Below are 19,069 nucleotides of genomic sequence, written 5' to 3' on the forward strand. Positions count from 1 at the left end.
AAAGTACTAGAAAATGGTGTACATAAAAAACAGATTAAAATAGATCCTTAACACATACAGCAGCTCCCCTAGGGTATATATGGACCAAGAAATTGTACTCCAAGTGAAAGTTTAGTACTTTCTGAATCTGAAGTTCCACATATGTATTCTGATCTGAAGTGTAAAATATGACATAACTCCCCCAATGCTGAAGAGCAAGTGTTTGCAGTATGCAGGTGGAGATTTGAGAGTTGGGGTGGAACAAGGTACATGGTGAACCGAATAACACAAGTCTGGGTGGCTGCCCAATGACAATCATTACAATATATTTTACATTACCATCAAGAGTTCAACAATACGACAAGTGTATCATGGTATATAATACACAGGATGGCCTGTCCATATCAAACTTACCATCTCCACAGTTCCACTTCTGTCCCATGAGGCTGCACACTATGCCAACTTCCTTGGCTGCAGGTTGGCAAAAAAAATCCTGGGGCCTACTAAGCACAGGAGCGGGAACCCAACTAATCTTGCAGTGCTTGTAGAAACATTTATTTTCTTCCCACCCATATTTGAAAGAAATTCATGTGTTCAGGAAGCATGTGCAGCGAATAACAGGCTTGTATTTATTTTTAATAAGAACAGGCCAATGCAGGAAATACTAAGCAGGTCAGACACATGAAGGGAAGCAGTTAACAATTCAGACTGCTGACCTTTCATCAGAATTCAGTTCCAAATATACCTCCTGACCTGCTGAGTATTTCCAGCATTTTTGGCAATGATTTCAGATTTCCTGGATTTTCAATTTAATAAGACATGTTTATATTACAGATTTCATATACATCATGCTGCATTGAGGCACATGAAGAATGATAAAATACTCTCCTATATACAAAGGATTTAACTGGCTGATGTTGAGTTTACATCATTTGAAAGGATTAGAATTAGTAGTTCATGCACATTTTCAAAAATCAGCTACTATGTGCTATTGTGCTTTAGCTACATTTTTTGACCGAACTTTTATAATTTTTATTATTTTATTATTTTTGACTGAACATTTTTTTTAACTTTGATAAACAAAACTGAATTGTCACACATTTTCATGTAAAATACTGAAAATAAGGAGTAATTCAAATAATAATAATAATTGTATTATAGCTGGGCAGTCCTTATGCTTGTAGTCCTCTTAACTCATTCAATCATGGCCAGGGAGTGACTTTTAGGTTATGATTTGACAGTGGAGGTAGGAACACAACTGACCCTCAAAATTTATCCTCAATACTTGAACATGGGCTTGTTCACATGTGTGGGCATTGAAAAAAAAAGTGTACAGGAATAGTTCTTTTTAAGCTGAAGCAAACAGAGTCAACTAAATTAAACATGACCTTATTGATCTGAATTCCACACAAATTTGACCAACTGAGAAACTTAACATGTCTGACTAAAATTTAGGTTTCATAGTAATATCCATCTTGTGTACGAGAACTTTTTTTAAATCTCCTCTTACCCAGTGTCTCCTAGTCCATGGAGAAAGATAACCTGCAAATAAAAGTAGGACAAACTCTGTAAGAAGTTTCTTTAAAGTGAGCTTTACTAGTAAAATATATAATTTGTCTCCATTGACATCCCAAGTAAAAACTTGCTATAATTTACCTTGCATGGAAAATACTAATACAATTGACACAGACCTTTTTTTAATCATTGAAGCTGAAATTCACAACCCCAACAAATTAAGGGGCCATTTCTTTTTGTTACTTGATAGCATAATTTCCAGTCATATTTATTGCTAAATCAAACTGTGACAAGATTGGGATTTGTATATTAACTAGTCCACTAGTCTAAAATTATTTCTATACGTAGGATTTTGTTCCATAGTTGTAATACAATCTGGTACTGATATTTTGTTGTAATGGAATACAGACATCTTCCATATATAGCACAATAGAACCTCGAATATCTCACTAAATAAATTTTTTATGTACTTTGCACTGCCCGTCAAGTATTTATCTAGGCAACTACAACTTTAAATGTTCAAATGAAAACCTGGTCAAAAATTATGGTAACAAATTTTGCCAGAAAGTTCATCCATAAACATCGTTCTAAGGTGCAAGCTGATCCTGAGCTGTGGTCACACTAGGCTACTAACTGGGTGGAAAGGTCATGCAAACTGTAGAGCAAAGTTGGAAAGACGTAAACATGAAGCTCTATTACCGAGGACAACAAGCACACGGAACATCACTACCTGCACGTTCCCCTCCAAATCATATACCTCTTGATGTGAAAATATATTACTGCCCTTCATGGTCATCATTCAACTGTCTGCCCAACAACATTCTGTTCCTAGAGCAATGCCATTCCCCCAAAGAGAAACTTTGCAGTCAAGATAGAGCAAGCCTTGAGTTATAGGCACCTACCATACAGAACCAACCACTCATGTGATTCTCAGAATCAAGAGGAGGAACTCATCAATGCTACATTGACAAGGAAAAAGCAGGAAACATTCAGGGCAGTCTGTTATAGGTCCAGAATGGAAGTGGGCCTTAAGTGATGATGACAGGAGAGTGGCGATCTAGCTGAAATCTTGTCCTAACCCTGGATAGTCCAGGAGTCAGAAGCAAGTGTTGCCCAGCAAAGTTGAATAGCTCTTCTGTAACCATTGGACACTAGAAAGAAAGCAGTTCTTTTTTCACTGACAAGCAATAACATTAGTTTACCACACTAATTTACAACTTTAATGAAAGTACCTTTTACACTCACATTTCTTTATAATATTTCCTCTTTTAAAGAGCCACGTTTGGTTGATGGCACCAAGTTAACCCAGTGTCATCCCTTTAGATAATTTATTTTTAAAAAAATGGTATGGCAGACCTTTGACCCTTGGGATTACAAAACAATACCCTATGACAGTTAAGTTTTTCTGCATCCACCACTGTGATCCAAGTTGGCATCCTACTTCCAGGTTTTAAGATCTCACTATATCCAGAATAAAAATTCAATGTTTCCTTCAAACTTTCCAAAGTAATTTTTTTCTAATCAATTGAGAAGTTTGTAATTTTATCATTTAATGCAGAATTACCATGAACCAAGTTAACCATGGTGTCTTGCAGGGACTGGAATATCTCATGCCAGTCAAAATGGGAAAATAAAATTAGGTGAGGAAATTGCAAAGGTGTCAATCTAAAGCTCCCAACTTGAAAAATCAGGAGCAAAAACAGAAAATGCCATAAAAATTCACTGGTTCAGCCATAATCTGTAGAAAGAAAAACAGTCCATTTAAGATTTGCAATCCTTCTTCACTTCTGGTTTGGGAAATATTCCACTGGATTGGAAAATAGCACACATTAATCTACTATTTAAAAGAATCAGCAAAGCTGTTGGACTAGTTAGTTACAGAGAAATTACTGGAAGCTGTCATTCAGGCCAGAGTAAGTATAAGCCTATCAGAGTCCGTGCTGATTTCTAATGGGTAGCTTGTGCCTGACTAATTCAGCTAAATTTGGGATTGTAATAAAAACAGAATATGCTAGAAATACACAGTTCAGGTCTCTTCTATAACACTCTCCGAAACCCAATTCTTTGAAGAAATTAGCATTTGGGAACCATAACAAAAATTGTGTGACATTTAGCCTATTTTAACCCTTAATTAATACCCATGTCCAACTAGTTGAAATGATTTGTCATTATTCAAGGCACCTAGTTAATTTTATGATTCCTAAAGGGTCTAGTTGATTTTATTAATCTGAGTTAAATCATGAGTTTATATTTCCTTGAACAACACAAACCCAACTCTTGAACCTACCTCAGCTGCTAGTGTTTTACACTTTGAATAATTGTGACCTTTCTCCAAACCTTCTTTCAAAGCCTTAGTTTCAGCCACCAAGTAATGAAGACCAGAAATGGACACGATATTCCAGATGAGGCTTAACAAAGGCCAAATACCATGACAAATACTATGTTTCCTATTTTAGTGGATAGACCATTGAAATTAGTCCAGCAAACCATTTATTCTGTGGTGTCACACAGTGCATAGATTTATGAACTATGACTTTTCCCCTCTCCAAACAAGATTTCAGTTAGTATAAAGATACTTTGTGATGGCAGTGCCTGCTGCATTAACACAACAAATCCAAGTTAAATATTTTTCGCCAAAATAGGTCAATTCCCCCTCCCCCACCAACCTTTCAATATTCCAACAATGCTGTTTTGTCATTCATCATCTGAACTCAGCACAAATCTATTTTTCTTCCCACTATCACAACAAGATTAAACAAAGGCTTTAGCAATCATCTCCACACAACACTATCAGTAACCCGGTTACCGATAAAGAAGATACATTGATAAAATATTATCAACAGGCATTCAGCCAGTTCATTACATATTGTAGCAACTCCTCATTAATTCCATGATTAGTGTGGGAGTAACCTACTGAGAAACTCCTGCATTCTAAAAATCTAGTTAATCAGTTCTAATCTGAATAAATCAGACTGACTTTAACATTGTTTGAGAGAGAGAAGTTGGTTTCAAACTGAAGTTTCAAGATAAAGTACCGAAGTTTCAAGATAAAGTACCAAAGTTTCAAACTGAAGCATCAAGGCAAAATACTTGGAAAAACAAGGAAAACCTGAAACTCACCACACTGAGAATATGCAAAAATTAATGAGAATGTAAAGAATGTATTGAAGTGCATGAAAGGAAATACAAAGAAAAATTAAAACCTACAAAATTTTATAAATCTATTCAGAAAGAGTTAAAAGAGGATTGTGGACTCCAACAACAGACACCAGATGAAAATAAAGTAAATGCAGACTTGCTAGATGAGAACTTTGTGTAATTTTCACAGCAGAGGAAAATAATTAAAAGCTGGTTATAATGAGAAAATAATAGAAATAGGTCAAGACATTCCAAACATCTCAATTTTTCCAAGCTTTTCAATTCAGTAAATGGTAGTATCACAGGACTTGTAACCCAGGCAATTCCAGCATGACTCTTGTCAAATTTAATCTCACATAAATTAAATAAAACAAAATCCAGTAGCAATGATTGCCCCAAAAATCTATTTCACTAATTTCCTTTGGGTAAGGAAATTTGCCTTCCTTACAGAGAGAGCCTGGGTTAAATGCAACTCAGTGATTCTGTGGAAGGACTTGAACAGGTTAGGAGAGTGGGCAAAGAGGTGGCAGATGGAATACGGCGCAAGGAAGTGTTGGGTATGCACTTTGGTAGGAAGGATAAAGGTATAGACTACTTTCTATATGGGGAGAAAATTCAGAAATCAGAGGTGCAAAGGGACTAGGGAGTGTTCATGATTCCCTTAAGGTTAACTTGCAGGCTGAATCAGTAGTAAAGGCGGCAAATGCAATGTTAGCACTCATTTTGAGAGGACTAGAATATAAAAGCAAGGATGTACTGCTGAGGCTTTATAAGGTGTTGGTCAGACAGCATTTGGAAGATTGTGAACAATTTTGGGCCCCGTATTTAAAGGAAGGATGTGCTTGCCCTGGAAAGGGCCAAAAGGAGGTTCACAAGAATGATTCCAGGAATGAAAGGCTCTACATACGAGGAATGTTTGATATGTCTGGGTCTGTACTTGACAGAGTTCAGAGGGATTTTGGGGGGGGGGGGGGGGGGGGGGGGGGTGGTAGGTGGTGATCTCATTGAAACCTACTGGATACTGAAAAGCCTGGATAGAGTTGACATGCAGAGAATATTTCCATTAGTAGGAGTCTAGGATCCAAGGGCACAGCCTCAGAATAAAGGGATGTGCCTTGAAAATTGAAATGAGGAGGAACTTCCTATACCAGAGGGTGGTGAATCTGTGGAATTCATCACCACAGAGGGTGTGGAGAAGGGGTAAAAAAAAATTCACTGAATGGCACAGCAGGCACAATGTACCGAATGGCCTAATTCTGCTCCTATATCTTATGGTCTTATAATCTATTTGGTTGGCTAGTGATTACCCTCTGAATGGTTGCAAAAATGAAGTGCATAAAATTAGAAGCAAACCTGCCATGAATTGGAAATGGAGTAGGAAGTAGGAGACTAAGTGAATAAAATGAATGGATTCAAGGATATGACTTGTTGGCTTTCTCCAGAGATCAATACAAGGGCTTCAGCTCTGGACCATATACAAATCAATAAAAAGAGTACTATGCTGGAAATGCACGAGAAGTCAGGCAACATCTATAGGTGAGTTAATGCTCGAAGTCAATGACAAGCTTTGGCAAAAGATCATCAGCTGAAACATTAATCCTTTCTCTCTACACAGATGCTGTCTGATATGTTGAGGACTAAAGCAAAGTGAATAAAAATGAAAATCAAAAAACTGCAGATGCTGAAAAGTGAAATACAAAAAAAATGCTAGAAACACTCAGTAGGTCAGCCAGTGTCTGTAGAAAGAGAAAAAGAGTAAACAATTCAGGCCAAGTGTCTTTGTCATACCTTTCTAAGGGTCTTCAACATGAAATGTTCAGCCACAACTTGGTTAGTGCCAAATTACAGGTTCAAATTAAAAATTACGGGTTCATGTCCTGCTCCAGAACCTTGAATGCAAACACTTAGGTTAATGTTCCAGTGCAAATATGCTGCACTATTGCTTGTGCTTTTGTCCCAGATTCATTTTTAAGGGAAAAAAAAAATCTTCTCTTAGATGGACATAAAAAGACCTCAAGGCAGTGTTCTGAAGAAGAGCTGAAGATCCATACCTGGTCTCCTAGCCAGCTTTTAACCCATCATCAACATGACTAACAACAAAAATAATTCCAGTCATTATCAGAACATTACATCACTGACAAGACTTCAAAATTACTTCAACAACTTTAAAACATTTTGAGAAGTCTGACAGCCATGAAGAAACTTCCATTTTAATACAAGTAGTACCTTGTGGCTCCTTGTCCCGTTTTGAAAACTAAATTTGTGTGAGTATTCTTAAAGTGAATAGATAGAACACTGTTCTGACTGTTACAAATATGAACAAAATTTGTAAAGCATACTCTTTAATGAACCTCTGGTGAATATCTGATCTTGACCCTTAATCTTGTAAACATTCTAGCCCCAAAACAAAACCTATTTTGTTAAATGCTGTTGAGTACATCCCTGCAGTTAGACGGATATGAACTTTAATGTTGAAGATTAGTGCAATGTCCATTTAATATTATCTATTATTCCAGAAGTCATATAGCTGGCCTTTATAATTGGCATTTCAGCTCACTGAATCTGTGCTGACCATCAACCACCTATTTACACTAATACTACACATTTTATTCTCCTCGCATTCCCCTGCAGATTCTATAATTCACCTAATACATACAAAGTTACAGATGCCAATTCATCCGCCAATCCATATCATTGGGATTTGGGAGCACCTGGAGGAAACCCACCCAGTCACAGGGCAAACGTGCAAACTCTCAGAATTAAACACAGGTCACTGGAGACGGAAGGGAGCAGCTCTACTAGCTGCATGATTGGGACACTTGTTGGCACCCAAGAACAGAAATTTTTCAATTTCCTTTGCCTTTAATGGTTCTGACACAACATAGTCATAAAAGCTGCTAATTAGTCTACTACTATCTTTCACAGTCACCTTCTAAAGTAGTCAGATACCTCCATCATCCTCGTGTTTGTTTTCTCCATGAATTGTATTCCAGAATTATACAAGCATATGTATAACTCCATGAATTGCATTCCAGAGTTATGTGTCAGATGTTCTTCATGGAATTATACACCCACTTTTGAGGAAGTGTGGGGTTCACACCCCATTCCAGTAACTTAAGTATAAAAATCTAGCAGGACCTACCAGTGGAGAATTGATGAAGTATTGCATTTCGTGGCAGAACCGAGGGAACCCTTTGGGGTGAGAAGTTCTTAATCTGTGTTGTCAGGTGGAATGAAAAATTCTCACGGCACTATTCTGAAGAGCAAGGGAGTTAGCCCCAGTGCGCTCAGCAATATTTCTCTCTCATTCAATATTACTAAAATAGATGATTTGGTTATTACCCTCGTGTGACTGTGGAAGCTGACTGTGTGCGAACTGGCTGTCATGTTCCCCCCCCCCCACCCCCCTCCAAAATTAACAACACTTTAGAGCACTTAATTAACTGTGAAATGCAACGGATCGCCCTGCAGGATGTTACATAAATACAAGTTGTCCTCATTAAGACAGTAAATACGTGGAAGCAGCAGTAGCCGCCCTCCCCGCTTCCCTGTGATCCCAGGCGACACGTTTCTTCGCCTCGGGAATTAACCAACAACCGCACGGACAACCGGACAACATTGATCAATGAAGGTGCGCCCGCCCTTTGTCCATCGCCTTCCAGGTGAGACTCACCGCAGCCGTTGCTTTCTTTACAGCGGGTATAATGACAGGGACCTGCGATGACATGTTATTACCGCACATACACAACAAAAATAACAATCGTCCAGCTAACCACCAGGCCAACTCCACAGCAGACTCGGCTCCTCTCCTGATTTCACCGCAAAGCCCCGCTCCTGGGCCACCGAAGCTCCAATCCCACCCGCAGCACCGCCACCCTACAACCCCCCCGACGGAAGTCCCGCCTCCCCGCTGCCGATTTGACGCCTCCGCACCCCGCTGTCCAGTCTGCGCACGGCGATTGGCTCCTTGGGACGTCAATCGGAAGCAACCGTCCTGGTCCCACTGAGCAGGCGCAGCAGCAAGCCCGGGCACATGCGCAGTTGGTGGTTGTGCCGATCCTCTTTCTTTTGCTGCATTTCTCCACCCCGAATGTATTCGGGGATGAATGTGGACAAATGTTCTTCTGAAACCGTTTATAAACAATGCATCCGCTGACACAGTTTGGATTAATTGTGATGCGCGCATTAGATGGGAAAGACTCGGGGGGAGAGGAGGAAAAAAACCGGGTGGTGTTAAATTAAAGGACAAATGGGTCAACCCCGGGAGCGCGGGCGCCTGCCGTAAAGCAGCGTCGCGCGGTTGTTTGCGGCAGCGGTAAACTGTGGTAGTGGCGGGGCCGAGGATGTCGTGGGACGGCGCCCGGACGGGCCTCGAGTTGCTGCGGCGGCTGCCCCGGGTTTCACTCGCCAACCTCCGGCCCAACCCCGGAGCCAAGAAAAGGGTGAGAGAGAGAGAAAGAGCGCGGCGCCCTCGGGAACGGGGTGGCGAGGGTTGGGCCTTCCCCCCCCCCCCCCGGGGTGGGAGGGTGACCCGCTGCCCGGCGTCCTCCACCTGCCCTTCGGGGAAGGGATCGCCGGAGCCGGCCGGCCGCGCTGGAAGCGCCGGTCCAAAGTCCCGTCACAGGCACGGCGTGACCGAGGTGATAGTCACTCGGGGTACAGCAAGATGCCTGCGCAGCTCCCGCCCCCCCCCCCCCCCCCCCCCCGTTGGGGAGAGCCTGCTGCTCCCTGGAGCCCACCACCGGGATTTGCAGGCTTCCACTCCACGGAGCGGGAGGAGATGGACTGAAACCCCAGCCAGCCCCACAGTTCGGTGCCTGCGGCAGTGCCGCTCCGGGAGGTCAGCCTGTACCTTGCAATCAGATCGTAAGGAGGGAGCGCTTCAACCCCTTACCTCTCCCCACTGCAACAGCAATTTGAATTCATGTCGGAACAACGTTCCCCAAGGCATTTCGCGGTAGTGCTATCAAATCGGTACTTAATACCAAGCCACCTGAGAACATATCAGAGCAGATGACCCAAAAACTTGACATGATTTAAGGCGCTTGTGAACTTCTCGCCAAAGAGGAGGCATTACTGATAGTGCACTATTTACAAACAGGATCTTAACAGCTGAAGGCATTGTGATCAATGATGGAGATGTTAGAGAAATGTAGGAATTTCAAGAGGGTTAGTGGTCTGGGGATGATCCCAGAGATAGAGAGGGGCAAAAGCATGAAGAGTTTTCAAAACAAGGATGTGAATTTGAAAATTTAGGTTTGTTTAATGAAGAGCTTGTTTCAGCAGAGAGTTTGGGAGTGATGAGTGAACCATTTGGGTACCAAAGTTTTTCTACCAAGGTCAATTATCCCCTGCTTTTGCACATTCACTTAGCCTCTCTGTATGTCCCTGAAGCTCCTCTGTATTTGCTAAGCCTACATTGCCACCTAACTTTGTATCATAGCAAACTTGGGTATGTTGCACATGATTCTCTCATCCAAATTATTGTTATAGATGGTGAATATTTGGTTGCCCAGCACCAATCCTTGTGGGCATTCCACTTGCCACAACCTTCCTACCTGAAAGTGACCAATTTATTACCATTCTCTGTTTTCTGTTCATTAACCAATACTGAAGCAATTGCAGGATGTTGCCCCCAATACCATGCCTGCTATTTCAATAATCTCTTGTATGGCACCTTATCTAATACCTTCTGAAAGTCTAAATACCCTGGTTTGTTCTTATCTATTCTGTTAGCTGCAACCTCAAAAAAAATCCATAACTGATTTGACAAATAGATTTCTTTTTGTAAATCCACATTGACCCAACCCAAGCATTATTATTTTACAAGTGGCCTCTATCAGTACTTCCTTAATAATGACTTACTGCAGTTTCCGTTCTACTAATGTCAGTTTAACAGGCCTATAGTTCTCTATTTTGTAAATAGAGACAGTAACAGCATATATGGGAGGTTGTACAGTGGCTGCCTATAGAAATTAGTCTCCATTTTACATCTGCTACATAGTTCATGCAAGCCATGATCTTAACCAACAGGTTCACAACTGACCCAATCACAGTGCAGACTGATGTCAAGCGAGGCTGCACTGTCACACCAACTCTTCTCTCAAGCTTTTGCACTATAATGCTGCACCTTGCCTCCGAAAAGTTTCCCAGTTTAGAGTTAATACACAGAACAAATAGAAACTGTTCAATCTATGTCATCTCAACTCTTGAAGTATAATCATGATCATCTCAAAGCTCATGATCACCTCAACTCTAGTCATCAAGTTTTTAGTCCACAGACTATGCTTGCACATCTTTGATTCAATCACTGAAATATATGAGAGAATAGGCCTTTATACTTAACATACACAAAGGAAGGTCCTTTACCAAGGTGCCTCCAGACAATAAAAGTCCTTGATGCTGTGGAAAATGTGAATTACTTCCAGTTTCTTGGGAACCACCTCTCAATGAAGACAGTTATTGATGATGATGACATTCACCATTGTATTCAGTATGCCAACATAGTTTTTGGCTACCTGTGATAAAGAGTTTTGAAGATGAACTCAAACCCGGCATAAAGGTCTTGACAATCTGGGCAACAGTGATCCCTGCCTTCCTGTAAGCGTATGAGATGTGGACCCCTACAGTGGCTTTCTCAAAGCATTGAGGAGCACCACTGCTACTGTTTCTGCAAAATCCTCCAAATCCACCAGCAGAATAAGTAAAGCAATATCAGCATCCTCTTTCAGGTTAATATCTTCAGGATTGAAGCTTTAATAGCACTCAGTCATCTCTGATGGCAGGCCACAGTGTTTACATGTTTGATGCCAGATTCCTGAAGAGGACACTCCTCATCAGGCAGCTCAGAACTGGAGTGGAAGCAAGTTATTTTCAACCAGGAGATACTGCCTAAAAAGCAGCCGTGAAGTTCATTATAGGTCATTGCCTTTCATTGTATACGTTAATAATTTTCACTTGAATGTAGAGACTATAATTAAAAAGCATTGATGATACCAAAACTAGTTGTGTCATTGATGGTAAGGAAGAAAGGTTGAGATTGCAATAACCTATCAATGGACTGCTTGGATTGGCATGAAAGTGGCAAACAGAGTTTAATCCAGGTAGATGTGAGGTAGTGAACCTGTGGAATGAAAGCAAGATGAAGCATTACACAATGCACAATCGGGCACTGTGTAGAGGGAAAGTTCTTGAAGTGCATGCCTAAGATGCTTAATGTTATTGGTCAAGGGAGTTGAGGTACATGGAATACTTGCCTATTGTCAGTGAAGTCATAAAATATAAGAGCAAGGAATTCAAACTAGAACTGTATAACACTTTAGTTAAGCCACAGAGTACTATGTATGGTTCTCCTCACCATCTATGGGAAGGATGCAACTGTACCAGAGGGATTGAAGAGAATATTAAGAAGGATGTTGCCTGGAGGGAGAATTAGAAACTGTGTAGTATGGGGTTGTTTTCTTGGGAGCAAAGGAGACTGAAGAAAAACTTAACTGAGGTGTTACAAATTATGAGTGACCTAGACAGAGTAAATGGGAAGAACCTATTTCCCTTGACAGGTTCTTAACTAGGGGAACTTACTGTATATTTAAGTCAGATGGGAGAAGGATTAGAAGAAAACTGAGAACATTTTTCAGCAGTAGAGTACATCGGTAATTTGCCTGGTGTTCAGGGTGTGTTCCCAGAATGAGGGCTTTAATGGAATCAATATTAGGAGTCCTTATAGCATTATACATATAAAGCTACATTAATGACAGCAATGTGCTGATGCAAACCTCTGCCCTCCCTCTGCTGTTTATTGCTGTGTTAAGAACCAGGGAGATGGGAAGTGGATATGAAGTCCTGTCTGCCCTGCTGCTGTGCAGTGAACCTGGAAGGTGGGAACCTGGAGTGAACCCATGTACTCTGCTGGTGCTCTTGTGTTGCCCATGACTTAGTCTGGAGAGGCTACTTGTGTGTGGTGGTGTGTTGGGGTGAGTGGCCACTCAACACTTGCGGGTGTCAATGTTGCTGAGGACCAGCTGTGGTTGCTTCTTGTGTTGATGTACTGCCCAGATCCTTTGATCTCTCTCATCATCTCCTGTTGGATGTGATGCAAGTCACAGTCAACCTCTCTCCTTGTTTATCTGCACAGCTCTCCTCAGCCCAGAGATTTCTCTATGGTATAAGCTCAGCTGGTAGTGACCACTTTTGAACATTACCCTTGAGATTTTTCCAGGTCTGGAGTACTGTAATGCCCCTGACAGAGGGACAGCTGCTTCCATCAACTCCATTTTTAGCAGGAGGTGATAAAAAGGGGCCGTAGATCTGAGTGGTCTATCAACATGGAGCAGGAGTTGCCAGTACCCAGCAACGGCCTGTTCGCACCGTGCTGGCTGAGGTGCAGCCCTGAGCTCCGTGTCTCAGCACTAAGCTGCTGCACCACTTGCACCAGCACCCCCAACACCAGCTCTCAAAGGTAGCATCTCTATATGGAGCCATGGGTGGGGATTTTGCAGAAATTTAAAGGATGGGCATTACATACCTTGTGCATGTTCAGATTGGAGGTCTAAGAGCACTGTAACAAATCAGTGCTCTGTGGGGCAATATTAAGGATGGTACTAGTGTAGTAGGATGGTCTGAATCTCATTTCCTGAAAGAGTAATGAAGGCAAAAACCCTCACTGTGTTTAAAATGTACCTGGATAAACACTTGAGTTATAACCTACAAAGCCCTAAATAAGAGTTTGTATGTGGGAGTAGCCTAACTAGTTCAATTTTTGGCTGTCTTGAGCTGAGTGTGCTCCTTCTGTGATGTAAATTCTAACTCTGGGTTAAGTGTGATACTAAAGTTGTGAACAGTCTGTTTGTGTTTCTCACACTTGCTGTGGAGAAGTTAGTGTTGCTGGCCTGGGAATTGTTTTTTTGATGGAACTAAACACAACAGTTTTGGTCTTGCTAATATTTTGATGGAGGAAATTTCTGCTTATTCATTTGATGTGGAACAATTTAAAGACAGTGTGGAGGGTCAAAGAGATGGTAGTGAGGTAAACTGGGTATCATTAAAGTGTATATAAAGCCAACACCAATACTCCTTTAAAGCACCTTGAGACATTTTTACCTTGTTCTCAATATAATATAAATTGAAATTGTTTACGTCCGACTTCAGTGATTCTGCAAACAACATAAAAAATGGTACTCAAGATGCTTCTAAGAGCTTTGGCCACATTAGGAATATTACAACTATAATTTCATAAACAAGGGTAAAGTAACTTATTGTGAGCCATTTTGTTTTGCATTCACTTGGAACAAAGGAGGAAGATCTGACGTGGATAGCTACTGATAAATGATGCTTACTTTCCAGGAAAAAAGACGCGGCAGGGGCATCCACGGAGGGAAAAAAAGTGGTAGAGGTCACAAAGGCCAGACACAACGTGGAAACCGCCCACGATTAGGATTTGAAGGTGGTCAGACTCCATTTTATATTGTTATTCCAAAGTATGGATACAACAAGGGGCACAGGTTGGTGAATAAATATTTCTATTGACTATGCATTAAGATTGTTTTCACCCAAATTTTAAACCTTCATCAGAATGCCACATCATCCAAAAAATATATTTGTCCCAATATATATATGCATGTGCAAGTACTAATGTATTCATTTTTGTACATACATCTTGCATATCTAAACAGGTTGAAATAGACTCATTTATGTAGTACCTTTTATGATCTCTAAACACCCCCAAACTGTTTATAGCAAAGGAACTATTTTTGAACAGTAGATATTGTTGTATGTTATTGGATGTTCTCTATCCACCTGGAAGAGTAGATGGGATCTTGTTAGCTTAGATTTCCATGATGACATCACTGGTGTGGTATTTGAACCTGGATCCTTCTGACTTAAAGGTGAGAGTGTTACTAGTTGTGTATCAGCTAATATGTGCAAGTCTGGATGTATGTGTAGTCTGGGCAGGCATACACACAAGTTCAGTTGTGTGGGTATTCACACATTTACATGCATGTAAATATAAAATCTATATAAATACCCACGTGTAAATATTTGCATGCATGTCTGTATGTATGAATAAGTGTAAATGCACAGGTTATTGAGAGCATTTGCATATGTGTATTTGTGTAGGCATTAGACATAGGTTTAGCTATGTGTATATATTTATAGGTAGGTGTACGTGCGTGAGTGCAGGTGCAAGAGGGTGTCAGTCATGGCTCAGTTCTACCATGTTAGTCTCTTAAGTCAGGTCTGTGGGTTTAAGTCTACTCTAGGAACTTGAACACAAGTAGTCATCACCTAATGCTATTTTTTGTTCTTTGCTGTGCATTCATCATCTACCACCTTTCTTCCAGTGTATCAGTCATTAATAGGCTGTAAACTGATTAGTGGTATCATGAGGTGCAATGTAGATGCAAGTTTATGTTTATGTCATAGACATGTATGATTTGTGCACATGGATGTGTATTTCTGTGTAAATGTGTATGTATAAAAAGTATGACACTGAAAGATAAGATTTTACTCCCTAGTGGAAGCATCTGGTTCAAAAGCCAAGAAAGATGTGATGCAGAATTCTATAAATTTATTATATTTATGCTGAGGGAAATTTTTTTTTTCTGATTTCTTTTCTCAGTTATCGGCGTCAATACCAGCCATTAAGTTTGAATCGACTGCAGTATTTGATAGACCTGGGCAGAGTGGATCCATGTCAACCTATTGACCTGACTCAGTTGGTGAATGCAAGAGGAGTTACAGTACAGCCACTGAAACGAGACTATGGAATCCAGCTAGTGGAGGAGGTAATTGAAACCAAGCAGTGTTCTTTGTTAACCGTATAGAGTAACAGCTCTGTTGTTCAAGTAGGCCCTGCTGTTTTCAATCCTTTAATACTCCCTGGAAGCCTGTTTTCACATGCAAGTAGTAGGAGATAAATCTGCCACGTTAAATCCTTAACAGCGGCAGTAGCTAGAACTTCAAAACTAAATTTCATTAAGAGATGTTTGTATTAGGAATTCTTAAAATCTTGTCTTAATTGCTAATGGCTACAATTCCTCTGATGTATCTCATAGACAAGTCACTTAACCACTAGTAGCAAGGCTTTAAGTCCAAAAGCAAATACAAATGCTCAAAATCTGAAATATAAACAGAAACGAATGGAAATATTCAGCAGGTCAGGCTGTGTCTGTGAAGAAAAACAAATAACATTTCAGGTCAAAGATCTTTCAACCAATGTCTTTGGAGCAACATTCATGTTTCTGCATTTTAAAGAACACAATTTCAAACCTATTCTGAACCTTCCAGGCAAGAGAACGACAGAGCTCCAGTTTTCCACTTTTTCTTCATCCTCCTCTTCCCCTGCCCCCACATTTCCAGTTGTTTCCCTGTTCAACCGCTCTTCCAGTCTAGCCCTTTTATCCTCTGTCCTCTCTCCTTTGCTGTCCTAGCTCTCTTCTCCAAAGTCCCCTCCTTCTCTCCATCTCTCCTTCGTGCACCACTTTCCTATCTGTTCTCAGCTCCTTTGTCTCCCACTTCCCCCTCTCCCATCACCTTCTCCTTTCCCCTTTCCATTTTGTAGTATTTATAACTAAATGTCATATGAGCTTGCATATATAAAAAAATAACTAGAAGAATATTCCATAGTCCAGAGGGTAATTAGACAAAATGGGTGCTGAACCAGATGATATTAGCAAGGGTGTAAAAAGCTGGTCACATCAGAGGATTAGGAGGAGGGTTGAGACAGAAAGGTTTAGTTTCAGAACAGTCATTAATGGCTGAAAGGACAGTCCCTATGGTGGTTAAAATATGAAAGGGATATGGCAGTCTGAATGGGGGCTTCTGGGGTTGTAGAGCTGGGAGAGTGTTTGGATTTGTGAAGCTAGAAAGAGATTTTAAAATGATTTGAATTTTAACTTATAATATGTAAGGACAGCATTAATGAATGAGAAACTGGATTAGAAATGGAAAGCAGAATTTTTGATGAGCTGAAGTGTAATTTACAAAAAAAGTTGGAGGCTGTTCAGGTGAACATTGGAATAGTCTTCTGGAGGTGACGAATCCTTGGATGAGAATATCACCAGTAGGTCGTATGCAAAGAGCTTGAGGCTGATTAAATGCTCAAACTGAACTTTACAAATCAGCAGTAGGTCTTGCAGTATTGTTTTTCTTATCAGTGGCTTTATTTTTCTTTTGTCCCACCTAACCTTTGTAACTAATTTAATAAAGGAAAAAAGATAGCTGCAGTTTATTTGAACAGTTATTTTTCTGGCTGCCATTAGATGGAAGCAAAAGCATATGATTTGTGAGCCTGTAAGACAAACCTTCCAGGAGGTGTATTGTTAGTAAGGATGTAGGTATAGTCTTAAGAAATCTTTGTTCATTCAGAGGGGTGGTTTTCATATAAATTACTATAAAACAAAACAGAATCAATAATTCATTGCTTTTATGAAAATTATCATGACTGCTGTAATCAACTGTAATTTTTTTACATTTCTAGGGTGCTGACAACTTTGCAGCAAAAGTAAACATCGAAGTCCAGTGGGTATCAGAGCTTGCTATAGCTGCAATTGAGAGGAATGGTGGAATTATAACTACTGGATTCTATGATCCACGGAGTTTAGGTAAGCACTGTTTTTAAACCGTTCATGCATAGATTTTCTAAAATCAATCAGAGCCTCTTATTGTATAGTTCTATAGCTGTTTGAAATTCATTCCTCATTCTACATTTTTTCTGTTGCTGATGCCTTGACCTAGAAATTTGACCATACCTGATTTTCAGGTATTAAACGGACCTTTAAGTGTGAAATAGCATAGCAGCATGTGCTCATTACAAGCTGAAAGTGTGCAACTGCTATGGGGACACATGCCTTAAGGCAGACCTTAGGGCTCCCTAGATGTGTAATTAGTGGGCTGATTGTTTGTTTGAGCCCTTCTGAGCAAAATTAAGTTATCCAGATGGCAAAATGCAAGTTAAACTGAAGAAAACCAAGTGTTTCTACTGCCTAACCAGCAGTCCTTAAAGGATGGCCTCCTGATTGCCCCCCACGAGATTGCCTTGCTTATCAGTTTCCTTCCTGATCAATTTCTGTTCTATTTTAAGCTCCTAACCTGATATCTCTGAAGACAGCATAGCAGAGCTGAATTCCAGCCCCATTGGCAGTAAATTTAGTTAATCCTGTAAAATAGTACGTGGTGGTAAGTCTAATATATAATGTGGAACTTCATTTAGAATTCCCTGGTTATATCATCGCTTCTGCCAGGCTAGACTTACAATTTAAATATCTTAACTGGTATGCAGAAAACTATAGTTTTGAGTAATTCATATTTCATATATCAGCATTTATTATTTTTTCTACATTCAAACAGATATTTTATGCAAGCCAGTGCCATTTTTTCTAAGAGGACAACCCATTCCAAAACGTATGCTTCCACCTGAAGAACTAGTTCCTTACTACTCAGATGCCCGAAATCGTGGTTATTTAGCAGATCCAGCAGAAGTTCAAAAGGAACGGATGATGCTTGCCAAGAAATATGGATACATTTTACCGGATATAAGCAAAGATATGATGTATAGCATGTTAACAATGCGCAAGGATCCCTTGCAAATTTTCTTTGGTCTTGCTCCTGGCTGGCTGGTTAACCTACCTGATAAGAAAATATTAAAACCAACTGATGAAGAGCTATGTCGTTACTATAGATCTGAACTGTGAGTAATGATGTCATTGTAACTAGAAATATCAAGGCTGATTTCTCATCTGTGTAAACTGAATAATGTATTAAAAGACTTTGTTTTATATTTGGTTACTTCATTTCTGATTGTGTACTTATTACATAATTTATGCATATAGTCTACTGTGCTGTTGTTCCGGGGGAAAATAAAAAAAAACTAAATTGACTTGTAGAGCCTACCAATTACTCCCCTCCTTGTCTCATTCTTTCTGCTCTTCCTTGTAAACTTATGCCTTCTGTCTGTACATTCTTCTTGACTGATTTTTGTTTCATTGTGGTGTCTGCTTAATTCTCCATTAATAGATTTCCCTATTTTTTCCAAATATTTACATTGATAAATCTAATTTATATTTTATGAGATGCCTGCTCCCTTTTTCTCTGTGGCAACTGGTACTGCCTTGCTGGCCTCATCTGTCCTTTTCCTCTGTCAGACTATGGTTCTCTGTCCAACCAGACCCTTTACATGGTGGTACGCATGAAGTCTGCAGTTAAGGTATAGTTGCATAGCACTCATTCCCTTTCGCTCTTTAGGTAGGTAATTTCTAGGATAAATGCTGATAGAGGGATGAAGGCATCAAAAGTCCTTTGGATGAGGTTGATTTCCATTTGTGATCAGTGAAAGCTGAACGTGCATTTAAAAACAATAAACACAAAATGCTGGAGGAACTCAGCAGGTCAGGCAGCATCTATGGAGGGAAATAAACAGCCGACCTAAAGGGTCTCGACC

The 19,069-nt window shown here is 40.2% G+C and overlaps 2 protein-coding genes across 2 annotated transcripts in view; one reads left to right on the plus strand and one right to left on the minus strand.

Annotated features, from left to right (window-relative positions):
- Window positions 1–8,848, minus strand: part of lypla1 (lysophospholipase 1) — a 28,392-nt gene extending 19,544 nt beyond the window's left edge. The window contains exons 1-2 of the mRNA XM_052022834.1: window positions 8,306–8,848; window positions 1,490–1,521 (exon numbers count right to left, since the gene is read on the minus strand). Of these exons, the coding sequence (XP_051878794.1) occupies window positions 1,490–1,521; window positions 8,306–8,818 (545 nt within the window). The 5' untranslated portion in view covers window positions 8,819–8,848. The remainder of the gene's footprint in view (window positions 1–1,489; window positions 1,522–8,305) is intronic.
- A 77-nt stretch (window positions 8,849–8,925) lies between these two features.
- On the plus strand, window positions 8,926–18,409 carry mrpl15 (mitochondrial ribosomal protein L15). Its single transcript, XM_052022835.1, has 5 exons — window positions 8,926–9,074; window positions 13,975–14,132; window positions 15,251–15,416; window positions 17,111–17,234; window positions 17,980–18,409. The coding sequence occupies exons 1-5, from the start codon at window positions 8,976–8,978 to the stop codon at window positions 18,321–18,323; spliced, it is 891 nt and encodes a 296-aa protein (XP_051878795.1). The 5' UTR covers window positions 8,926–8,975; the 3' UTR covers window positions 18,324–18,409.
- Window positions 18,410–19,069: the final 660 nt, after the last annotated feature.

This window comes from Pristis pectinata, chromosome 9 (genome assembly GCF_009764475.1).
Source record: "Pristis pectinata isolate sPriPec2 chromosome 9, sPriPec2.1.pri, whole genome shotgun sequence".
Taxonomy (NCBI): Eukaryota; Metazoa; Chordata; class Chondrichthyes; order Rhinopristiformes; family Pristidae; genus Pristis; species Pristis pectinata.

Coding starts and splice junctions, on each gene's coding strand:
- mrpl15 (XM_052022835.1), top strand. CDS start 8,976: ATGTCGTGGGACGGCGCCCGGACGGGCCTCGAGTTGCTGCGGCGGCTG. Junction 14,133..15,250: donor GGATACAACAAGGGGCACAG/GTTGGTGAATAA, acceptor TTCTTTTCTCAG/TTATCGGCGTCAATACCAGC. Junction 17,235..17,979: donor CTATGATCCACGGAGTTTAG/GTAAGCACTGTT, acceptor ACATTCAAACAG/ATATTTTATGCAAGCCAGTG.